This window comes from Rhamphochromis longiceps, linkage group LG14 (genome assembly GCF_057381845.1).
Source record: "Rhamphochromis longiceps isolate RC_006_pf linkage group LG14, R_longiceps_female_GT1.1, whole genome shotgun sequence".
Classification (NCBI taxonomy): Eukaryota; Metazoa; Chordata; class Actinopteri; order Cichliformes; family Cichlidae; genus Rhamphochromis; species Rhamphochromis longiceps.
This window is the reverse complement of record NC_140570.1, coordinates 29,374,662-29,394,359: the sequence shown is the minus strand read 5'-3', so window position 1 is coordinate 29,394,359 and position 19,698 is coordinate 29,374,662. Positions and strand designations below refer to the sequence as shown.

General features: G+C 39.8%; 1 protein-coding gene across 2 annotated transcripts; it reads right to left on the bottom strand.

Annotated features, from left to right (window-relative positions):
- Positions 1 to 81: 81 nt before the first annotated feature.
- On the bottom strand, positions 82 to 5,491 carry LOC146654339 (uncharacterized). 2 transcript variants are annotated; one of them, XM_085380488.1, is made up of 8 exons: positions 5,144 to 5,491; positions 4,922 to 4,979; positions 3,008 to 3,681; positions 2,758 to 2,803; positions 2,592 to 2,683; positions 1,698 to 1,808; positions 831 to 1,107; positions 82 to 754 (listed from the first exon to the last, which is right to left on the bottom strand). In XM_085380488.1, exons 2-8 carry the CDS (start codon positions 4,949 to 4,951, stop codon positions 548 to 550), a joined length of 1,437 nt encoding a protein of 478 aa, XP_085236614.1. In that variant the 5' UTR covers positions 4,952 to 4,979; positions 5,144 to 5,491; the 3' UTR covers positions 82 to 547. The 2 variants fall into 2 exon arrangements, with proteins under 2 accessions (XP_085236614.1, XP_085236613.1); XM_085380487.1 differs by having other exon boundaries at positions 4,922 to 5,491.
- Between the last annotated feature and the right edge of the window lie 14,207 nt (positions 5,492 to 19,698).

Sequence of the window (19,698 nt, the reverse complement as noted above, 5' to 3'; positions counted from 1 at the left end):
AAAGTTTACCTTGTCAATGACATCTTGCATGCATCTTGATCAAAATAAAAGGACAAGATTGACTTACATTGTTGTTTTAATTTTGAAACATTCCAACCATCAGCCTTCAGTCAAATATTGCTTTACAACATAACATTCAAACTGACAAGCAGTTTCTATTTAGTTTTCTGAGTGAATCTATATTTTTAAGTTCCCTCTCCTAATTCTTCAGTATTTACATTACGAAGCTTTACTAAAAATTCCTACTTATAGCAAAGTTTATAGCTTCAAACAGTTGGTGAACCCTGTGTAATCTCATAGATTTCAGCACAATTTGAAGATCAGATCCCATTTCATGACCAAAGTCACAATAATCAGAACTGCTTATACACAATTATGTTAATGAAAACACCATGAAAATTCTTTGAGTTGGTTTAGTTTAAGCAGACTGATTGTCCAGATGCCCGTGATGAAGATCCGATTACATTTCATGACCAAATTGTGCAGAAATTAATGAAATTCAACAAGATTCACAAACTTTCCTGTAACTGTATGTAGCTTTCCTATTCTAAATGAATTGCTGACAAAACTGAACAGCCATAATGTAGATGTCCGCACCAAAGGACTGGGATGCCGCTCTTGGATTAACAACGCCCTGTAAAGTTGTCATTTGTTCTTCTGTCAATGGACAGTCAGTGTTCGGAACAACAATGCTTGAATGGTTATGGCAAGATAGGCCACTGTCCTCCCAGTCAATGTCTGGAATCTGGAAGCCCTGCAACGAACAAGCAAAATTAGGAAAGAATAATTGTATATAGGAATCAATGAGTACTAAAAATGTGCACCTTTACCTGTGTGTTTTCTGGAACAGGAACAGGGTGATATCTGTGACCCAACTCCCACAGCTGGTTGGGACTCATGTTGTTTTCTGTTCGCAGTGGATGGTTGTCCCATCCACTGCAAAATGTATTCAAATCATCCTCCAGTCGAGGAAGAAAGACGTAATGGCAGCAAAAGAGGTGTGCAACATTTGAAATGTCAAGAAGGCCCTCTTCCTCAAGGTTGTGAAGAACATCGTAGTAAATGCATGTAACGGCCACCCAGAGGTCTCTCCACAGTCGCTCTATTCTGAAATAATATATAAAAAATATTTAATTAGGTATGGCTTTTTTTGGTGTGTATGAGAAATTCCCTGCTTGTTTCTAACCCTACATGAAATGTGTGCATGACAACAGTAATAATACATTACCAGGGCATGTAGGAAGGACCCAGGCATATCACTTAAAAGGTGCCAAAAGGGTTGTAATGATCAGTGGCAACATGAGATGACAACCAGACCATTAACACAGAATGAACATTCATGGAAGGAAGGAACAGACTGGAAAAGGTGCGTGAATAACTAAAAAAATAGGGCACATTCCTGAAGGCTCTTTGGGGTTTGTAGGACCTGTCCAATATTTTCTTCCTTGAGGGGTAAGTAATGGAAATTGAAAGAAAAAACAACAAAAACTGCCAAAAAAAAAAAGGAACACCTGATACATATCAGAAAGTGTATCATGCTGGATAGGGCACTGTTTTCTAAAGACATTTTACTGTAAAACTGTCATAAAACTATACCCTTTAAATGTATGTATTTTTAATTAATGGAAATAAAGATGCAACACCTTCCATCTTATGTCAGAAACATTTGAGGTGGACAGTATTTTATGAGAACAAACCTTTGATTGTGCACACTCTTTCCTGAAATGAAACTGCCTCTTCCTGTGCCACGAACAGTAAACATCAGCCGTGCAACCTCCACATTTTCCCCTCCGTGGTCGCCACGAACCCTGAAAACAAAGAATCGTACCCCAAAACATTGGAAGCTTTAAAAAAACTTAGATCTGATAATAAAGAACAGTATATGCCTTAAGCAAAGTTTGAAAAACAAATTGTAAAAGAATCCTTAAAATCTTTCATTGCTACTGCTCTTGAATGCATCAGAAAAATTGTCTCATGAATGCACTTTCCAGCATGTGTCAGTATGAAGTGTAATTTAACACAGCTGTTAAAACATTTTTCAGGATTTCACAGGTTAGTAGTAATTACTTAGATTTATTGTATTTGTTGGAAATTACGCAAGTGCCATCTTGTATCATTATGATCTGTGTAAGGAGACAATTTTTAGAATATTTTTGCAAAAATATTTACATCAAATTAAACAAATAAGTAGTCTATGGCATTTAAAAGTGGTTACCTACAATTCTGAAATGATAATACTAATTCTTATTGATGATGATATTGAATTTGAAATCATGGTGTAACACTGAACCCGACATCATAAAATGATTACCCTTGTAATGTCAGGGAGTTACAGCCAAGGAGGCAAAATATTACTATCTCACCCCTTGTATCCAATTACATAACAGCAGTGTTTGGTAAAGGTGTTGAATTAATTTTTTTTTATTCTTAAATATCCCCAAGTCACCATAACAATCATTTGAAATTAGAGATATATATATTGAGGCAAGTTAGAATCATCTTAAACAACTTTTAATGAAATATCCAAATGTAGTCTTACAAAAGGTATGTAAGATAATACCTAACCCATAATAAAATGCATCACTTATTACCTGAGAGGAAAACCAAACTTCTCGATTGATTTTTGGAAGAATGCCAGTGTTGTTGATGCCAGATTGTTGGAAGCAGCACCGAGATACATAATCTTTATAGGAAAAAGAACAATGGGAAACTTCCATGTAAATATTACATTTGATTTACTTACTAAACTAAACTTACCTTACGAGAAAAGCCATCAATACCTCCAAAGATCACAATGTTATAGCTGAATGGGGAAAACAAAAATTTTTTTTTATCAATTTTGGAATTATCACTTTGAAGTGTTTAAATGTAAGCAATGCAAGATGTAATTTATGTATGTCCAGATGCAAATATAGTAACGAGTAAGATAACAAAATACAGTTCTGAACATTTGCAGATGAAAAAATTCTCAGGAATATCTTTCACTTCAAAAGATCAAATAATTTACCGTATCAGTTTGTGATTTGTGTCAATATGCATTAGAGACTGTGGTCCTGGGACGGAATAAGCACGTCGAGCAATGCATCCCAAGGAAAACATCCTTGACACAACACCAGCTGTGTCAACACGGTGCATAGAACTTCTAACCCTTTGGTACTGGACTCTGTGTCCTCTGGCCTGAAGAAGTGCTTTCACCATTCGGTATCCAGCGTGAGGCTGCCTGGATTTTATGTCTGTAATGCATTGGTCCAACTCTTCATCTGACAGGCTGCTATAGAGTGCTTTGACTGAAAGATTGAACTCATTCATGCGTCTGAATATTGTGCTTCTTGACATTCCCAAAATTTTAGCAATGGCTGGGATGGACAAGTTCAGTTCCAGAAGGCTGTTAAGATGATGGGGGGAAAGAGCCATTCTTAGTCGCCCAGTAGGTCCCCACTCAAACTGAATGACAGCACTATGTAGATTCATTTTATCCTTTTCTCTTTTTATCAAAGTATGTAAACTACATAATGCATCTAAGAGGACAGGGCAAACCTGAACTTGACCAGACAAAGCTTGTAGAAAAACTAGTTCCTGGGTGCAAATGAAATCTAAAAAGTCCAGATCCAGGGGAAGGTGTTCAAGACAATGTTCTAAACGTGAACGCAGTCTCAGAAGAATATGATGTAGGAGAAGATCCTAAAGGAGAGGAAAAAGTAGAATTATTTTTGTAATTTTTAAATGACCAACAAAAAGTGAGTTAAAAACACAAGGTTAGTTACCTAGTTAACTGAATATTCTTAGGCTATAAGATTCCAATGTTTATTTTATCATATTTCCTTATGGTTCTTTCAAAAAAGTTTTTTTTTTAATTCATGCCATTTGTTGCAGTATTTTGATTTTCTGGTTAGGATTTTATTTATTCTTTTCTTACATCTTTTGTTTTAATAGCACAGTATATTTAAAAATTGAGCTCGCAAGAGAAAAAGCTTTATTTTCTATTTTATCTGTTTTATTTAAATGTTTTTGAGAACAAAGCCAAACCAAAACTTAATGAAGAAAGCTGGAACTGATTATTGAGTTCAGTGTTCCCAACAAATACTCTGAATGGATGAAAAAAAATGAAAACAGATTGCCTGGCAGCGTGTTTCATTTATGAAAAGATCAGAAAATTAAATTTGATATTGTCAAATTTAATCCCTTTGGTTTATGAAACAGTGAGAATGAATTTCTTAATGGGTGGCTCAGTTTGGGGAAATTGTGGGTAGCCTGCAAGGACCTCAACTCAATCCTATATTTCCGTTTTAATATTTCTAATGTTTGCCTTGTTTTCTTCACTGTCTGGTCTGCCTCTGTCTCACCTGTATGGATGCATTTACACCGAAATGTCCCCAACAAAGGATGTTTTAATTCACCACTATTCCAGTGAAACACGAGTCTCCCATCTTCCTGCTACCGGTCTGGAGTTTTTGTTCACCAAAGCACACACCAACTTCATACTGACGGACAGATCACTGCCCTTTTGCCGCCTTGTCTGACCGTGTTTTGTGGCTTTGGTTCACTTCACCTCACTCTTCCCCATTCTTGTCATTAAATCAGGCCGTTCTGCAACCATGGCAGCCATTCACTCTATGGCTTTATTCATGGTGTATTTTACCCCTTCACCAAAGGCCGTTCTCGTTTCCAACATTATATTTGCAGTGTTCGTCTATCTATCAATATCTGCGGAGTATTTTTTTAACGAGTATCCTATTTTCTAAAGCACAGCATGTAAAGGGTAGCTCGGTTAGCAGGATGCTAGCATGTAGCGCTTAGTGAGACACGCCTCAGACGAGTTGAGCAAAGACCCCGTCTGTGTACTTTATACGTGAGCAACGGATTTAAATAAAATTAAGGTTTCAAAAGACAAACTTGAAGATAAAAAAATATATATACTCACCGGAGAGCCGCCAGGGTTTGCCGCTGCCATCTTGGCGCTCCTAAATTCAAAACTGCTTCTGCAGACAGGCATGGGAGGCGTGGAAATTGTCTTTGAGTTAGTCAAACGTTTTCCTTAGTTCGAGTAGATGATAAAAAAAAAATAATAAAAATAAATGGGATTTTAAGTAGGACTAGGCGTTCTGTAATGATCTCTATTTAGGAGAAAAACTTAATCACTCACCTCTAAACAGCTCTCTTTTAGGAGACACACTGCTGGCTAACGGTGTCATGTGATCAAACAGCGTAATTTAATTGGCTGAGAGCCACTCGACTCGATCTGGTGCTGATTGCTCTGGCTTGGGTCATTAAAGTTCATCACTTTTGCAGTTGAATTTTTGCAGGCGAATTTTTGCAGGTGAATTTTTTTCAGGTGAATTTTTGCAGATGAATTTTTTTCAGGTGAATTTTTGCAGGCGAATTTTTGCAGGTGAATTTTTTTCAGGTGAATTTTTGCAGGTGAATTTTTTTCAGGTGAATTTTTTTCAGGTGAATTTTTGCAGGTGAATTTTTTTCAGGTGAATTTTTGCAGGTGAAATTTTTGCAGGTGAATATTTTTGCAGGTGAATATTTTTGCAGGGAAATTTGGAGGATAAAAATTCAGTGTCATAAATTCAATGTCTAAAAATACTTGAATTCTGATGACACTATATTTCTTCCATAGATATGTTACCTCAAACCATTGTGCAGCTTTGGGCAACAGGCTTTGAGTATGCTTATTGTTTAGTGTGTGTCAGAATTGCACACAATGAATTAGTTTTTTTAAGTGCAGTTCTTGGAGTAACAATGCACCAGTGTTTTCCACAATAAAAGTTTTCCTGGTTTTAGTCTGGGCTTAATGCAGTGCTTTTCTCTTGGAGAAAGGTTTCTGATGTGACCTGTTGCTTTTTATTATATCTAACTGTGCAGTCTTCAGAAAATCCTTTTTTTTTTCTGGTGAAGCTACACGGAGTTGTGTTACAGCCCCACGGTAAGGCTGTTGAACTATAGCAGAGTTTCACTTCTTGAAGAAAACTGGTCAAAAATAAACTTTGGCTCAAAACAAGCTAACATGTCTGTAGTTATTATATATATATATATATATTTCATGGTATACGTATTCAGTCACACATCCAAATCACTGAATTCAGGTTTTCCATTCCACTTCACACATGCAGACTGCTTCTACAAACATTTGTGAAAGACTGGGTCGCTCTCAGGAGCTCAGTGAATTCCAGCGTGGTGCTTAGATATGATGCCACCTGTGCAAGAACACCATTGGTGAAATTTTCTCACTATCAAATATTCCAAAGTCATCTGTTAGTGGTATTATAACAAAGTGGAAGTGGTTGGGAATGACAATAACTCAACCATGAAGTGGTAGGCAAGTGGGATCAATGTATGCTGTGGCACATAGTCTCCAGAGGTCACCAACTTTCTGTAGGGTCAATAGCTACAGACCTCCAAACTTCATGTGGTCTTCAGATCAGTTCAAGTAAAGTGCGTAGAGAGCTTCATGGAGTGGGTTTCCATGGCAATGACAATCACCAAGCGCAATGCAAAGTGTTCGATGCTTTGGTGTAATGCACGCCTCCACTGGACTCTAGGGCAGTGGAGACGTGTTCTCTGGGGTGATGAATCACACTGCTCCGTCTGGCAATCTGATGGACGACTTTGGTGGTTGCTGGTACTTATGTGACTTTTGTAAAGTTTGGTGGAGGGAGGTGTGAGCTTAATGCTTCACCATACCGAGACATTTTGGACAGTGTTTTGCTCCCAACTTTGCGGGGAACAGTTTGGATATTGCCCCTTCGTGTTCCAACATTACTGTGCACATGTGCACAAATCAAGAATATATAAATGAACACGCTTTTCAGCAGTTGAATATTTCTGTTTTGTAAGTCCTCTATAAATCAATGTCATCCAGGTCATTGTAGTCTAAGGAGCTTGGAAAGAAAAGCATGGTGATGAGAGGTGATGAAAGGTGATAAGAGCTGAAATGTCTTCAAGGAAGACATTTCAAAGTCCTTGGACTTTTAAATCAATCTTGGTAAATATTCTGATAACTCTGAAAGAGTGATGTCATTTATAAGCCATAATCACTGATATTGAAACGAAGAAGGCTTCCAACAGTTAACTAAACATGTAATGAATATACAATTTAAAATGTGAAAGTTTTGTTTTTTCATTTAAATTATTAAAAAGAAGAAACTATTTTGGTTCAGTGATACCACATGTAGTTTGAAGGCTCTGTGTCTTCAAACTGCTAGTTTGAAATGTGGCCTCATTCACTGTATTGTGGCTACATTATATAAAGAAGATAGTGTTGATTTTGAAACAATGACCAAATTGGTGACACAGACATTCAGTCTTGTTCCATGCTAGGACACCAACCACCTCAGCCCACTGCGCTGGTGCAAAGACCATGTGTGTAAATGTAGGATGAATAATAGCGGTTGAGAAAAAGCATATTCCACAAGTACTCATAATGCCTGATTAAACATGAAAGAATGCTATCTGGCCAAAGATGTAATGTTTAAAGATTATTCTAGTAAAGAATAATTTGAAAATACATCACAATAATGGAGTTTTGTTTTTGTTGACATTGTGCTCTAAATACTGATTTAAACCTATTTGGTGTAATCGTTTTTACAGTGCGGCTGGATAGATAAAAACTCTTATAATGAATTGGCTGCTATACTAATGCAAAACAAATTGGCAGAGATTTCTTATGGTATACCAATTTATTCACAAACAAACTGATGTTATTCATAAATGATACATGAAGGCAAGATTATATTGAAAATGTCTTTTGCCCTGAGGATTTGCAATGCATTAGTTGTCAGCCAAACTGATCTTTAAGACCAAATAATGTTGTCCATAGCCATACTGTGAATGTCTGTTTTTTTCTGTCTGTGTAGAGTGATGCAATTATTCATATGGCTCAGTAACGCGTGAAAATGATAACAATCACTGAACCTTTCTTTTGTAGGTCTGGGCTGGAAAATAGTGCGTCACTCTGCATTTTCAATCTCATCAGGAAAGGTTCGAAGTGCTCATTCTGACATGCTAGATAAACATGAAAATGCATGCAAATTTCTGGAGCACTGCTGTTAAACTTAAGACTTTCTGTACACATTTGCTCTGCAGGGATGGATTCTGACCCTCGTGATTCAGTGGGTAAGTCTGAAGCCTCTATAAGAAGTCCTGTTGCTGATCTGATGAAACCAGAGATGAGAATGAGATGAGGGGCAGAACAAGGTTCTTTGATCTCCATCTACTTGAATGAGCAGTGGCGTAAATTGCCGCATCTACTATCAGCAGTGAAAATCAAATGTGATCTACAAAGCAATGGGCCTAGTTGGCTGATGTGCCTTAACCACTGGCAGCATCCAGAAAGATGCTGTTAACATCACTGTAGAGGGAAGACACAGATAAGACAGACAGATAAGACAGACTGATGCAGAAATGTGATAGCTGCTTGTTTATGCCTTTGTTTTGATTTGGCCTGTTTTGACTCACAATCTGAATGGTTGTAATGATTGGAAGTTTATCTGATGTGTGTTGATGAGTAGTTAGGATGATTTTAAATTGGACGATTACTGAAGTGATCAGAAATAGACCACCAGTAAGCTCAGGAGCATTCAGTACTGCCATCAGTATCATCTATGTCAATGTTTAATACAATGTTTAAACTGCTCATGAATACATATTCGCTTCTTATAGTGTTGCATAACATTGTCATGATCATGTTTATATTTGCTGGGCTACAGACTCATTGTACAAGTTAAAATGCTAACACAGCTAACTGTAACAATGCTAAAACAATCAAACACAGCTCATGCTGGTTAGTAGGGGTGCAGCAATACTCTTATTGATATTGAACCGTTCGATACAGTGCTTTCGGTTCGGTACGGATATGTATCGAACAATACAAATTTTTTTATTTATTTCATCAACTTTTCTTCTGACGATGCTGTCTGTGTTGAGCGCTCAGTGGATTTGCGTTCGACTACTCCGCCTAGGCTGCACTGTCGAGTGCAGATCCACTGCGCAAGCTAGCAAGACAGAAGCTAAGCTCGTTGCAACATGGCAACTGCCTCAATGCTACCCGAAACGGAACCTCCCCCACCCTCATTCAGAGGTTTTCATGTGAAGCAAAACATACTGTTATGTTGGATGTGCCACACAATGCTCAATTGGTGGGAACTAGTGCGTTAGCGCAGTTAGCTTGTTAACGTGTTGACGCCGTCCAGCCCCACACACGGGGCGATCTGTGGTAACTTGTTAACGGAAATTTGCGGCGCTATGGCGTTAATGTCATTTTAACGAGATTAACGCAGCACTAGTGGGAACAGAACGAATATGACTGCACATTTACACCGACATCATCCTAGTGCAAAGACAAGTGGAAGCAGACAAAAACAACAAGCATGCATGATACAAACTTCACCCAAGTCATTTAGACAGCCGTTAGCACATGATTCTCCTTATGGGGACCTGATATGTTTAATATGCTGCTGAGAATATAGCCCAGAAGAAGCATATAGTGTAGCTTTTATTTTGGAAAGAGCCATTTCTCTGTAATAAACTCTCTTTTCCAAAGATGAGTGATTTCTCGATCAGATAGATTTATTTTATTTTATTATTTTGTTGTTTCAGCAACGTTAAATTTAAAAACTGTACTTTTGAGTTAAAATATATATTTATAATTTTAATAAATGACAAATTAAAAAGGCATGAACATTTTTTTGTATCGAAAAAATATTGAACCGTGACACCAAAGTATCGAACCGAACCGAACCGAACCGTGAATTTTGTGTATCGTTGCACCCCTACTGGTTAGGACATAGTAGTGAAAAAGCTGGCACACCTGACTCATCCTACAGATGCCATCCTCAGTTCTCCACCCTGGACCATTTCCTGTGTGTCGCTCTCTTCGCACTTTCCTGTCTACTCTTTACTGTGGCTCCCTTAATAATGGGTCAAAAGAAAAACGTAATACACACAGTGCAGTTTAAGCACTGATGCTACTATTGTCTTCTGGCTGTCAACATTCAACAGTTAATGTATGAGATAAATACAGTAATTCAAATACTTTATCTCTCATATTCTTTATTTAGAAGCCTCTACACTATGCATTTTCATATAGGTATGTTGGTTTTTCTGTACAAATCACACGTTGCCAGGTACTAGTAGATCTTTCACACTTCCCCAGGGCAGCTGTGGCTACAACTGTAGCTTGCCTTCACCAGTGTGTGAGTGTGTGAATGTGTGAGTGAATGAATAGTGGTATTGTAAAGTGCTTTGAGGGGTCCCGAAAAGCGCTATATAAATGCAATCCATTATTATTATTATTATTATTATTATTATTATTATTATTATTATTATTATTATTATTACTTAATTATAAATTAACCATTTCAGTAACAATAGTTGACCATTTTGCAGTTTTTCTGTTAGTCAAATTTTATTATTAATTAAGGAAGAAAATCAATAAGAGTACCAGTGATTATTGATACCTACCTGATATTGGCACTTGGATGCTTAAAATCCTAACCTAGATATTTACATAAGAGCCACTGCGAGATAGGACTAACAAACATGTAATGTGCTTTAGAGGTCAGCACTTTCGCAGTAGTTTAACTACATTACACTGTCAAACCTTCACCATAAAATGTCACTACACACTTAAAAGATTGTTGGCTGATACACACTAGCCTCGAGCAAACACAGCCACAGACAGATGTATTATTTTCAGAGAAAACAATGATTTTTCCATGAGAAACCCACAACGTGGGCTGCCTAGAGATTTTTTTCCTTCTTTTTTTTGTAAAAGATGTAGCACAATCAATCTCTGCCATCGCCTTTCCCTGATGATGAGATCACTATCCAACTCTCTGAAATTTGGTTTGGGATTTATATCTTCTTCACATCAATAAGATATGTTGCGAGCGCTAAGTAATTATTCAATGCAAACTTTATGATTGTGACGGGGTAATACTCTTTTCCACAGTTATCTTGTGAGTTCAAGGAATCTCTTAAAGATGAAAATCGTGCAGATGAAAGATGAAAATGATGTGCTTTAATATGTTTAGGTGAGACATTGCTGCTAGAAGCTGAATTTAAAAAATGCTCCACATGTAATTGCATAAAAATCTATGGTCCTAGCTAGAAAATGCTTTTTAATACATCAAGGTTGAGTTGTCTTGGGTTTCTGTCGGATTAAACATAATAGAGCTTTTTAATTAAGCTTTAACTACTGCTGACCTGTTGGTCTTTAAGCATTCAGCGGTACTTTATCTCATCGCTGCAGTTTATCAATGCAAGCAGGCCCTTGATATGGCTGAACTACATTTCAGCAACACATGAACGACGTCTGTGTTCTGCTGGTTGTGGAAACAGTTTCACAGTGTCTGGTCCTGCATTGAAATTCCAGTCCTGTAAAAGACACAAACATGGTGTGGAAAGATAACAAGCTCACTCCTAATCTCCCTAAATGTGTTTGAGGCAGGTGTTTCCTGTAAAATGGGGACAACACACCAAGATCAAAGCGCATTGCTTCATAAATTCTGTCATCTCATTCCACATTCAGAGGGAAATGACCTAGAAGCCATTTTCCGTTTGGAACAGTTAAAAAATATAGAGAGGATATGTTTATATCTTCAGTTTGACTGGAGTCAGTGTCTGACACTGACAGGGCCATAGGTTTCACTTTAGGCTCAGGCTGATGGGATGTCTGCACGAGCCATTTACTGCTAGATCCAGTTAATGGATTACACGGCACAGCATCTGGAATCATTTACAGCAGCAGGAACAAAAGTTGTTTTCAAGAAGTTATCCTTGCCTTAAGAAAGGTCAATGGATAAATAAATGTGATGTTAACAGAAGTGGTGCTAAATCGTATCTATCAGAAGATACGGGCCACCAGGAAAAACAAAATTGAGTGTGTTGTTTTCGGTTGGCTGACGCCTTATCTGCAGCCACCACAAATCTTCTATTTGGGAGGAATGTAGCACTCTTCCTATGCCGGTTCTTTCCTCACTGATCAGTGTGAGACTACATATTCCTGTCTGACGGGATATAACATCTTTGATCAAAAAAGACAAGGTACCAAGATGTCTCTGACCCAGTTTCAGCCTTGCATTTACCTCATAATTACTGAACTCTACTGCAGTGAATATCGGAAACTGATAACAGTAAAGTCACCATGGTAAACGTTTAAATTCATACTGTATGTGTTTGGTCACATTATTTAACCCATTAAAATTCTCTTGTTGACTTTTGGTATCTGAAAAGTTAGTCTTTGGAGTCTTTTTCGCTTCCTTTTCTTTGTTTTAAACACAAAAGGAATATCAAAGAATGACTTCATTTGAAAGCCTGGATATGCAACAAAGCATCTTTTTAAATAAAGCCTCTGTAATGAGAAAAAGATTTGATTTCACGCTACAAAAATTATTCTGGCATCGACTCATCAAATGCACAACATGTTGCTTTTTCCAAGTCACAAAATTAAATCAGTTCCTGTTTGCATTACATCATTGGTATCCGGAAAGCAAAAGGTTGCTTTGCGGTGCTTTGCTTTGTAAAGGCATTACAATGATGGTGACAGTTTCAAAATTCAGGTCATGTCCCAGCAGACAGTATCGGAAATGGGTGACCATATGATCCTGTCTGCACTGATTACCTGCAGCATTGTAAAGTGATTACTTTGGTTAATAAGTTGTGTAAAGAGAACAGTGTGATATGCAGCGGAGTCATTTCTATTCCCCCTGATGGAGAGATCAACACAGCTGTCGGTTTTTACTGCTCTTGTTGCTGCTATCAGTGCCTATTTGCGCCGTGTTTATTAAGCTGTATACTGGTTTGACAGGAGGCAAAAGCCGTGTGTCTGTCTGTGTTTGTAATTGTGTATGTTTGTCCTGTGTGTGTGCGCGCAAGCAGAGTGTAGAATTATGTATGAGTCTTGTGTTGAATGCTCGTGGGATTGCAGGATTAAATACGATTGTTGATTACAGATTCGACACTAGGTTTATGGGCAAATATGTGTTTGAAAATCCTGCAATATTTGTGGTCTGGACCGGTCGCCACAACATCTGGGATTGAGCAGGTAAATAAAACTTTACCTGCTCAATCCCAGATGTCAACAAGTATTAGTTTAGAAGAACAATACGGTACAAAGTGAAACACTTGGAGTTTTTAATTGTTATAATTGTTCTATACGGTTTTAATGAGTTACTGTTAATGCAAAGCATCAATAAAACTGCCATTGTCAATAATTACTAACAAGTACTCAAATTCAGTGGTTATTTTACCTCATTAGTGTTACTTGGTTAAAGTTGCATAACTACAGCTGGCTCCCATCTCAACTGGAAAGCTACTAAGGTGTTGAATAACTTTCAATTTCATAATTGTGTATTAAGACAAGACCAAAAGCTAAAACGATTGTGAGAAAAAGAGGCCACAGAAATTAGACTACTTCTAGTTATAATGAACCCTCGACTTGTGGTAATTGTGATATTGTGTGATCTAATTTGCAGGTCTTCTTACTGTGCCATTTTTATTTTTAATTCTCTGTACACAGACTTCCTGCTTGATGACTTTAAAAAGCTGGTGTTCATTGTTGTGTACAGTTCTATTCTCATATATACGTAGTACATACACTACATACTATAATATACTATTAATAATATTGTGGCATGAATAAGGCACGGCGGGACCACGGAGCGACGTTCAGAGCCAACTTTATTTGATTCACGTCACACCACACCACCACCAACCCCTGAGTCCCCGTGTTTTAACACGGCGGGCGTGATTGCGGATGCCGTGCAGGTGCGTCCGCACGGCCCCGCAGACCACGCCCCACCACATACCCCCATCGCCCGATTGAGGCCGGGGAGCAATCTGGCCGAACCTACTCCCCCCCCCCCGCGCGAACTGGGGCGGGACTCGGCCCCTACACATCGGCGCCCCAGCCCCTGACCAAGCGACGGGGAAGCGTCCGTTCTGGTGGCCGCCCGCGCATCCAGCGGCAACGGCGAAGCTGGTCCGGAGGTCGGCCGCGTAGCAAGCGGACACGGCCCCACAGGCATGGCCGTGCGCTCCTGCACACAGGCGGCTGGGCAGACGTCAGGCGCGCAGAATCGACTGGTGGCAGCGAGGCTGGACTAGCCAGCCCGCCGATCCCCGGCCTAGCGGGGCTGTCCCGCTCCTCTGCCTCCAACTCCGGCTGCACAGGCTGCCCTGGAGCAGGGACCTCCGTCTCCCCGCACAGCTGCTCCGCCACCGCCTCCGCCACTCCCGTTTGGAGCGGCTCCCCGCACTGCGCCTCCGCCCCCAGCAGGCACAGCCCCTCGCCCACCTCTGGGTGGAGCGACTCCTCTGCCTCCGGCAGGTGTAGACCCTCGCCCGCCTCGTCCTCGGCCTCCGATTGGAGCGGCTCCTCCACCGCTCCCGGCAGGAGCAGCCCTTCACCCGGCTGCTCCTCCTCCTCCGGCAGGCTCGGACCCCCGCGTGGCTCGTCCACCACCTCCGGCTGCCGAGGTGACCCACACGGCTCCTCCACCGCTTCACTGTCCTCGGGACACACTTGTGGGGGTGGCGCCCAGGCCCAGAGCAGCGCTGCCAGCTCTGCCATCTTCCCCAGGTGGCGTTCGCTCTCCTTCCGCAGCTCTTCCTGTTGGCGACGCACCTCCGCCGCCTGCTTCCGCTGGGTGGCCGCTATTTCGGCCACCCTCTCGGCCAGCTCTTTCCTTTCCTGGCTCTGATAGGTACCCGCCATGCCGCCTCCTGGGTTTCGGCACCAATGTGGCATGAATAAGGCACGGCGGGACCACGGAGCGACGTTCAGAGCCAACTTTATTTGATTCACGTCACACCACACCACCACCAACCCCTGAGTCCCCGTGTTTTAACACGGCGGGCGTGATTGCGGATGCCGTGCAGGTGCGTCCGCACGGCCCCGCAGACCACGCCCCACCACAAATATCTATCCATACAGCTGTCCATCCATCCTCTCCTGCTTTTCCAAATCTGGGGTCATGGTGTGGTTAGATCCTACCCAGTCTGTCCAGTGATGCCCCAGCTGTCATAGGGATGGTGGCCGGACACCCCCTGGATGGGTTGTTAGTCTATAACATGGGCTAACACAGAGTGACAGACCATTCACACTCACATTCACACCTATGGTAAATTTAGACTCACCATTTGACCTAACATACATGTCTGTATGGGATGACTTTAAGAGGAAACTGGATACTCAGAGTACCTGGAGGGAATCTAAACAAGCTTTTCTGATTTGGAGACATGAGAAATTACCCAGCGGACCAAATGTATTAAGTTTAACCAGCTGTTCTGACAATACACAACCTTAATTTCTCATTAATATTTTTAAACCCCCTGTAGATTTTGACAGTTAACTGTGTCACAAACTGGTCATTTAATTTTTTTATTGGCTTTTAATTTTTTCTTTTTACTTATTTTAGATATTTTATTCTACGTTTCTAGTCAAGGCGTAGGACTGATTTTATGAGGTCATTAAAAACTGTTTTCAGAGATATTTGGTCCTCACAGGACAGCCACACTATGATTAATGACCAAATCAAACATAATATAAATCATTTTAAATTAGCTCAGCCTTTGCAGCAGTAGTCACTTATTCTCCATGCCTTCATGTAAACATCTGCGGTTCACATTAAAGTTTTGCTGTAGCACTGCTGTAACAAAAAAATGTGGCAGTGTTGGTACAATACAGTACAAAGTGAAACACTTGGAGTTTTTAATTGTTATAATTAAAAATGAATGTGTGTGTGAATGGGTGAATGACTGAATGTAGTGTAAAGCGCTTTGGGGTCCTATGGACTAGAAAAGCGCTATACAAATGCAGGCCATTTACCATTTATTTACCATTTACAGTGATGGACCTCAGAGTAGAAGTGTTTGTACTTCACTACTGTATTTAAGCTGAAAAGTCTTTCTATCTTTGCTTTGCTTGAGTATTTATTTTTCTGATCTTTGCTTCCTGGATTTTTTCACAGATACGTTTACTTTCTACTGCTTACTGCACAATTTCAAAACAGCTCATTACGGTGAGTTAAGTTATTATTTCACAACCTTCCAGGCTTCAAACCAATTTGACCTTAAATGGAGAAAACATTGACACATAAAAGACAGTCCTGTTGCTGTATCCAGCTTGTTGACAATGTTAATACGCTGCAGTTGCAGTATCTCAGCATTTAGCTAATGCAACAGAAGAGAAGGAAGTATATAGGGAGTAACATTTTTAAAGTGGCAAGTAATATTAAATCCAATGTTTCTAACAGCTCATCAAATCCCAGCAAACACACAGTTTCTGTGTATTTCCCAAGGCAGGGGGGAAAAGGTGTTATAACTCCACTCAGAGGTGGAGAGAGATGTAAGAAAGATAGGACAGGAGAGATTATTTTTTAAAGGTAAGGAGTGCTCAGTGACATCCAATAAATAGCAGACTTAAAGCTTACATGCAATGTAATGTTAGAGTGTTGTTGTTGTTTTAACATACATTGTATGCATTCGTGAAGTGTTGCCAGGTTTTCTTGGCAGTGCTTCACATTCCTCCCTTTTCCTGAAACATTTTGTTATTCAAATGTTGCATTAAAATATCAGCCAGTTTAGTGCAGCCTTTACAGTTTTGTTAGTTAACCTGTAAAGCTCATTAGTTTGCAGTATTGTAGTCAAATTTACAGTAATGCAGCACGTTGGACTGGTGCAGAGCAGTTGTGCATGTACATGGTCAATGTAACAGTGTAACAGACACAAGTTTAAGCCAATGTACCATTCATCAAATTTCCACCTTTGATACTTTTTGTTTTGTATAATCTAGTCATGATTAAGCTGACCTCAGCCATGATTGCTCATGCAACATCTGCTTGTATTTGTTGAATTCTAAGTCCACAAAGAGCAGCAGCCCAGTTCAGCTGATCACAAATTATCACAGAAAATATTGTGACTTAAAAGCTATTTTTCCCCTTCCTGTACAACTGATCTTAGCTTTGCCACACCTGCACAATCCCGCTCTAACCCCGACTATATTTGTTTTCCTGTTTTGATGTGTTCAAATAGTCTTCAAATACAATAGAAACAGATGAACTTGCAAACAGCAAAATGGACTTGATTTGTACATGTGCACATTCATTAGAATTAGAATTTAGCTTGAGATAAAGTTTAAAATTTGTCTTTATTGATGTTGGTTTTTACTATAATAAAAGAGCGGATTTTATTTTTATACTAGTTTGTGCCTTTTCATCTTTACTTGAGTAAAAGTGAAAGTTACAGGTCATTTTAATCTTTTTAAGCATATGACCCATGATGCTAGGTTAATTCAGTGAAGGAGTTCAGAAAGGTAAAGTAAGGTAGGAAATTATCCTCTTAGTCAAAAACTATAAATCTCTGACAATTTTTAAACTGAACTTATAATTCACATATGAGCAGCTCATGCACTGAATAAAAGCTTAAAGCTTTTCAAGCTGCAGTAAACATGTAAGATAAAAGTGATTCAGAGTATTTGTATTATGTTAATACATTTCCTGTCTATCAAAGATTCAGCTGAAGCAAAAGGAATAGTTTTGACAAGGCCACTTTACTTAACTGTGTGCTCGCCTCCATTAAAATTCATATATGAACATAGCAGTTGCTCTTTGATTAAATCGACATTACAGCATGATTTGATACAGAGAAGCAACAAATTATAAAAGAAACCCAAAGCCTTGATCTTTGCAGTAAGAGGAGCATCTCTGTTATGCTAAGGGGCATTTTGCTGGTTTGCTTGGTCTGGGCCCTTAAGAGCATGCATTTCTATGCTGACGGGAGTGGTCGCTTCTAGAATGACAATGCTCTGATCCATAGGCCATGGGTGTGATTTTTATTTGCTATGACACTTGCAGTCAGATCCAAGTCTAACTGAAAACTTATAGCAGATTTGAATCAACATGTTAGACAGTGCTCCCGGCAATGGTGGAATAAAGTGCATAAAGCGTTTTGTTGCTCTGGTAGAGTTCCAGATGCTTAATGCCAACATCCTGTTTTATCCAACACCTTAGATAATTTGCAAAGGACAAGCACAAAATGGGAACATCTACAACAACTTGTGCTAAAAGTGCAGGTTACCTATGAGCGAAATGGAAAAAGGATGAGATTGATGACGTGACTGGCAGCATATGGTAAGATGTTTAGCTGTCTTTCAACAGATTCAGCAGTTATGTGACAGAATATTAACGGTAATAAAAAGATGGATGCTTTTACTTTAATTTGCCTAAGTGCCCAGTGACACAGGGTTAGAGATTAGTAGGTGATCACTTGACAACAACCAGTCAATAGGGAAAAATGTATATTCCCCGACTTGTCTTAAATGGATGCTGGAGGTTGCTATCAGTCTCTAGGATAAACTGGTATATGATGGTGCACTGAAAGCCTGTGTAATCTGTTTGCTGTTGTTCTCAGCCCAAGTACGACAGACACCAGACACTGTTCTTGCGGGGCGGCTTTCACTTTATTCACTTTATTTATTCAGGTCTCCTCCCCTGACCGGTTACTGAAATAGGAAAGGCATGATTAGACAACTGTCTCCAGCTGCTGCGACAGCCTCCACTGCACCACCCTCCTCTGCAGCTGAGATGCAGACCACATCCCCCCACATGCTCCTTGCTGTGATTTCCTGTAGTTTGTATGGAAGATGGCAACTTGTCTGCAAATCCTTGTGTATTCTGCAGTGAAACAGAGTCTGTTTCAAGTTACATCTTACTGCAGCCACTAGCATGTTTCAAATAAACAACTTTTGCTTTGAAGCTGAACATTGTCCATCTCTGCTTTGTATTGTGGTTTTTCGAGGTTAACTACTACTTTTACAGTATTTGGTTTGTGTTTGCAGACAAATCACTGTTTTCCATGCAAAGTATGGGAGACAGGGACAATGTGCGACCAACCAAAGCATTTAAAAGGAGATGGTGCAGCACCTGCTTTGAAACTGATATCACTCAGGGACACCCATGAACCTCCACCTCGCCAACCAGTTGAGGAATACACATTTTTCCTTTGTGACTGATGGTTAGCAGGTGACCAGAAGTTACCAGGTAGTCGGAGATGGTATCTTGGCCTGAGGAAACAAAGAAAACCTCAGAGCTAAACTCATTTATACCTGTGCTCACCCTCCACATACATCCTAAAAAATAAATATGCTGCACTTAAACATACATTCAAACACATTTCTGGTCACGAGGTGAACTTGTGACCAATTATGCCGCCAGATCTGAGTAAAACGGAGGTTTTGCATATTTCTTGTGAATGTGCTACATTAAAACAAAGATAAAACAAAGGGAGGCAATATTTTAAAGCAATGAAGTCCCCTGGGAATATTTTCTCCCAGAGAGACTGGTTGCTTTGAACACTTTTTGGTGTTTTTTTCTCCTTTTATTTTGTCGCCCGTATGTAACTGCCTTTGTGCAGCGGCGCATTGAAAGTCCTCATCTATGGAAAATATCCAAAATGGGTGAACTGAGGTGACAGCTAAGCCAGCTTGTTTACCAGACAGATGGAAATGCTGCTTTCTATTTATGCTGGGCATGACACACCAAACCCCTGAAGCAACTCAGAGAGTGGGAGAGGGAGTGGGGAGAGGAAATTGTTTGGCAGTGATTATTCTGTCTTAAGCAGAGGGGTGTAAGCATTAGAACTGTTTCACTGCAGCTGTTCAGGCCTCTCTCATAACTAGGCTGTCCTCAGTTATGA

Coding starts and splice junctions, on each gene's coding strand:
- LOC146654339 (XM_085380487.1), bottom strand. CDS start 4,993: ATGCCTGTCTGCAGAAGCAGTTTTGAATTTAGGAGCGCCAAGATGGCA. Junction 2,804..3,007: donor ACAAATCACAAACTGATACG/GTAAATTATTTG, acceptor TTCCCCATTCAG/CTATAACATTGTGATCTTTG. Junction 755..830: donor CTGTTCCAGAAAACACACAG/GTAAAGGTGCAC, acceptor TGTTCGTTGCAG/GGCTTCCAGATTCCAGACAT.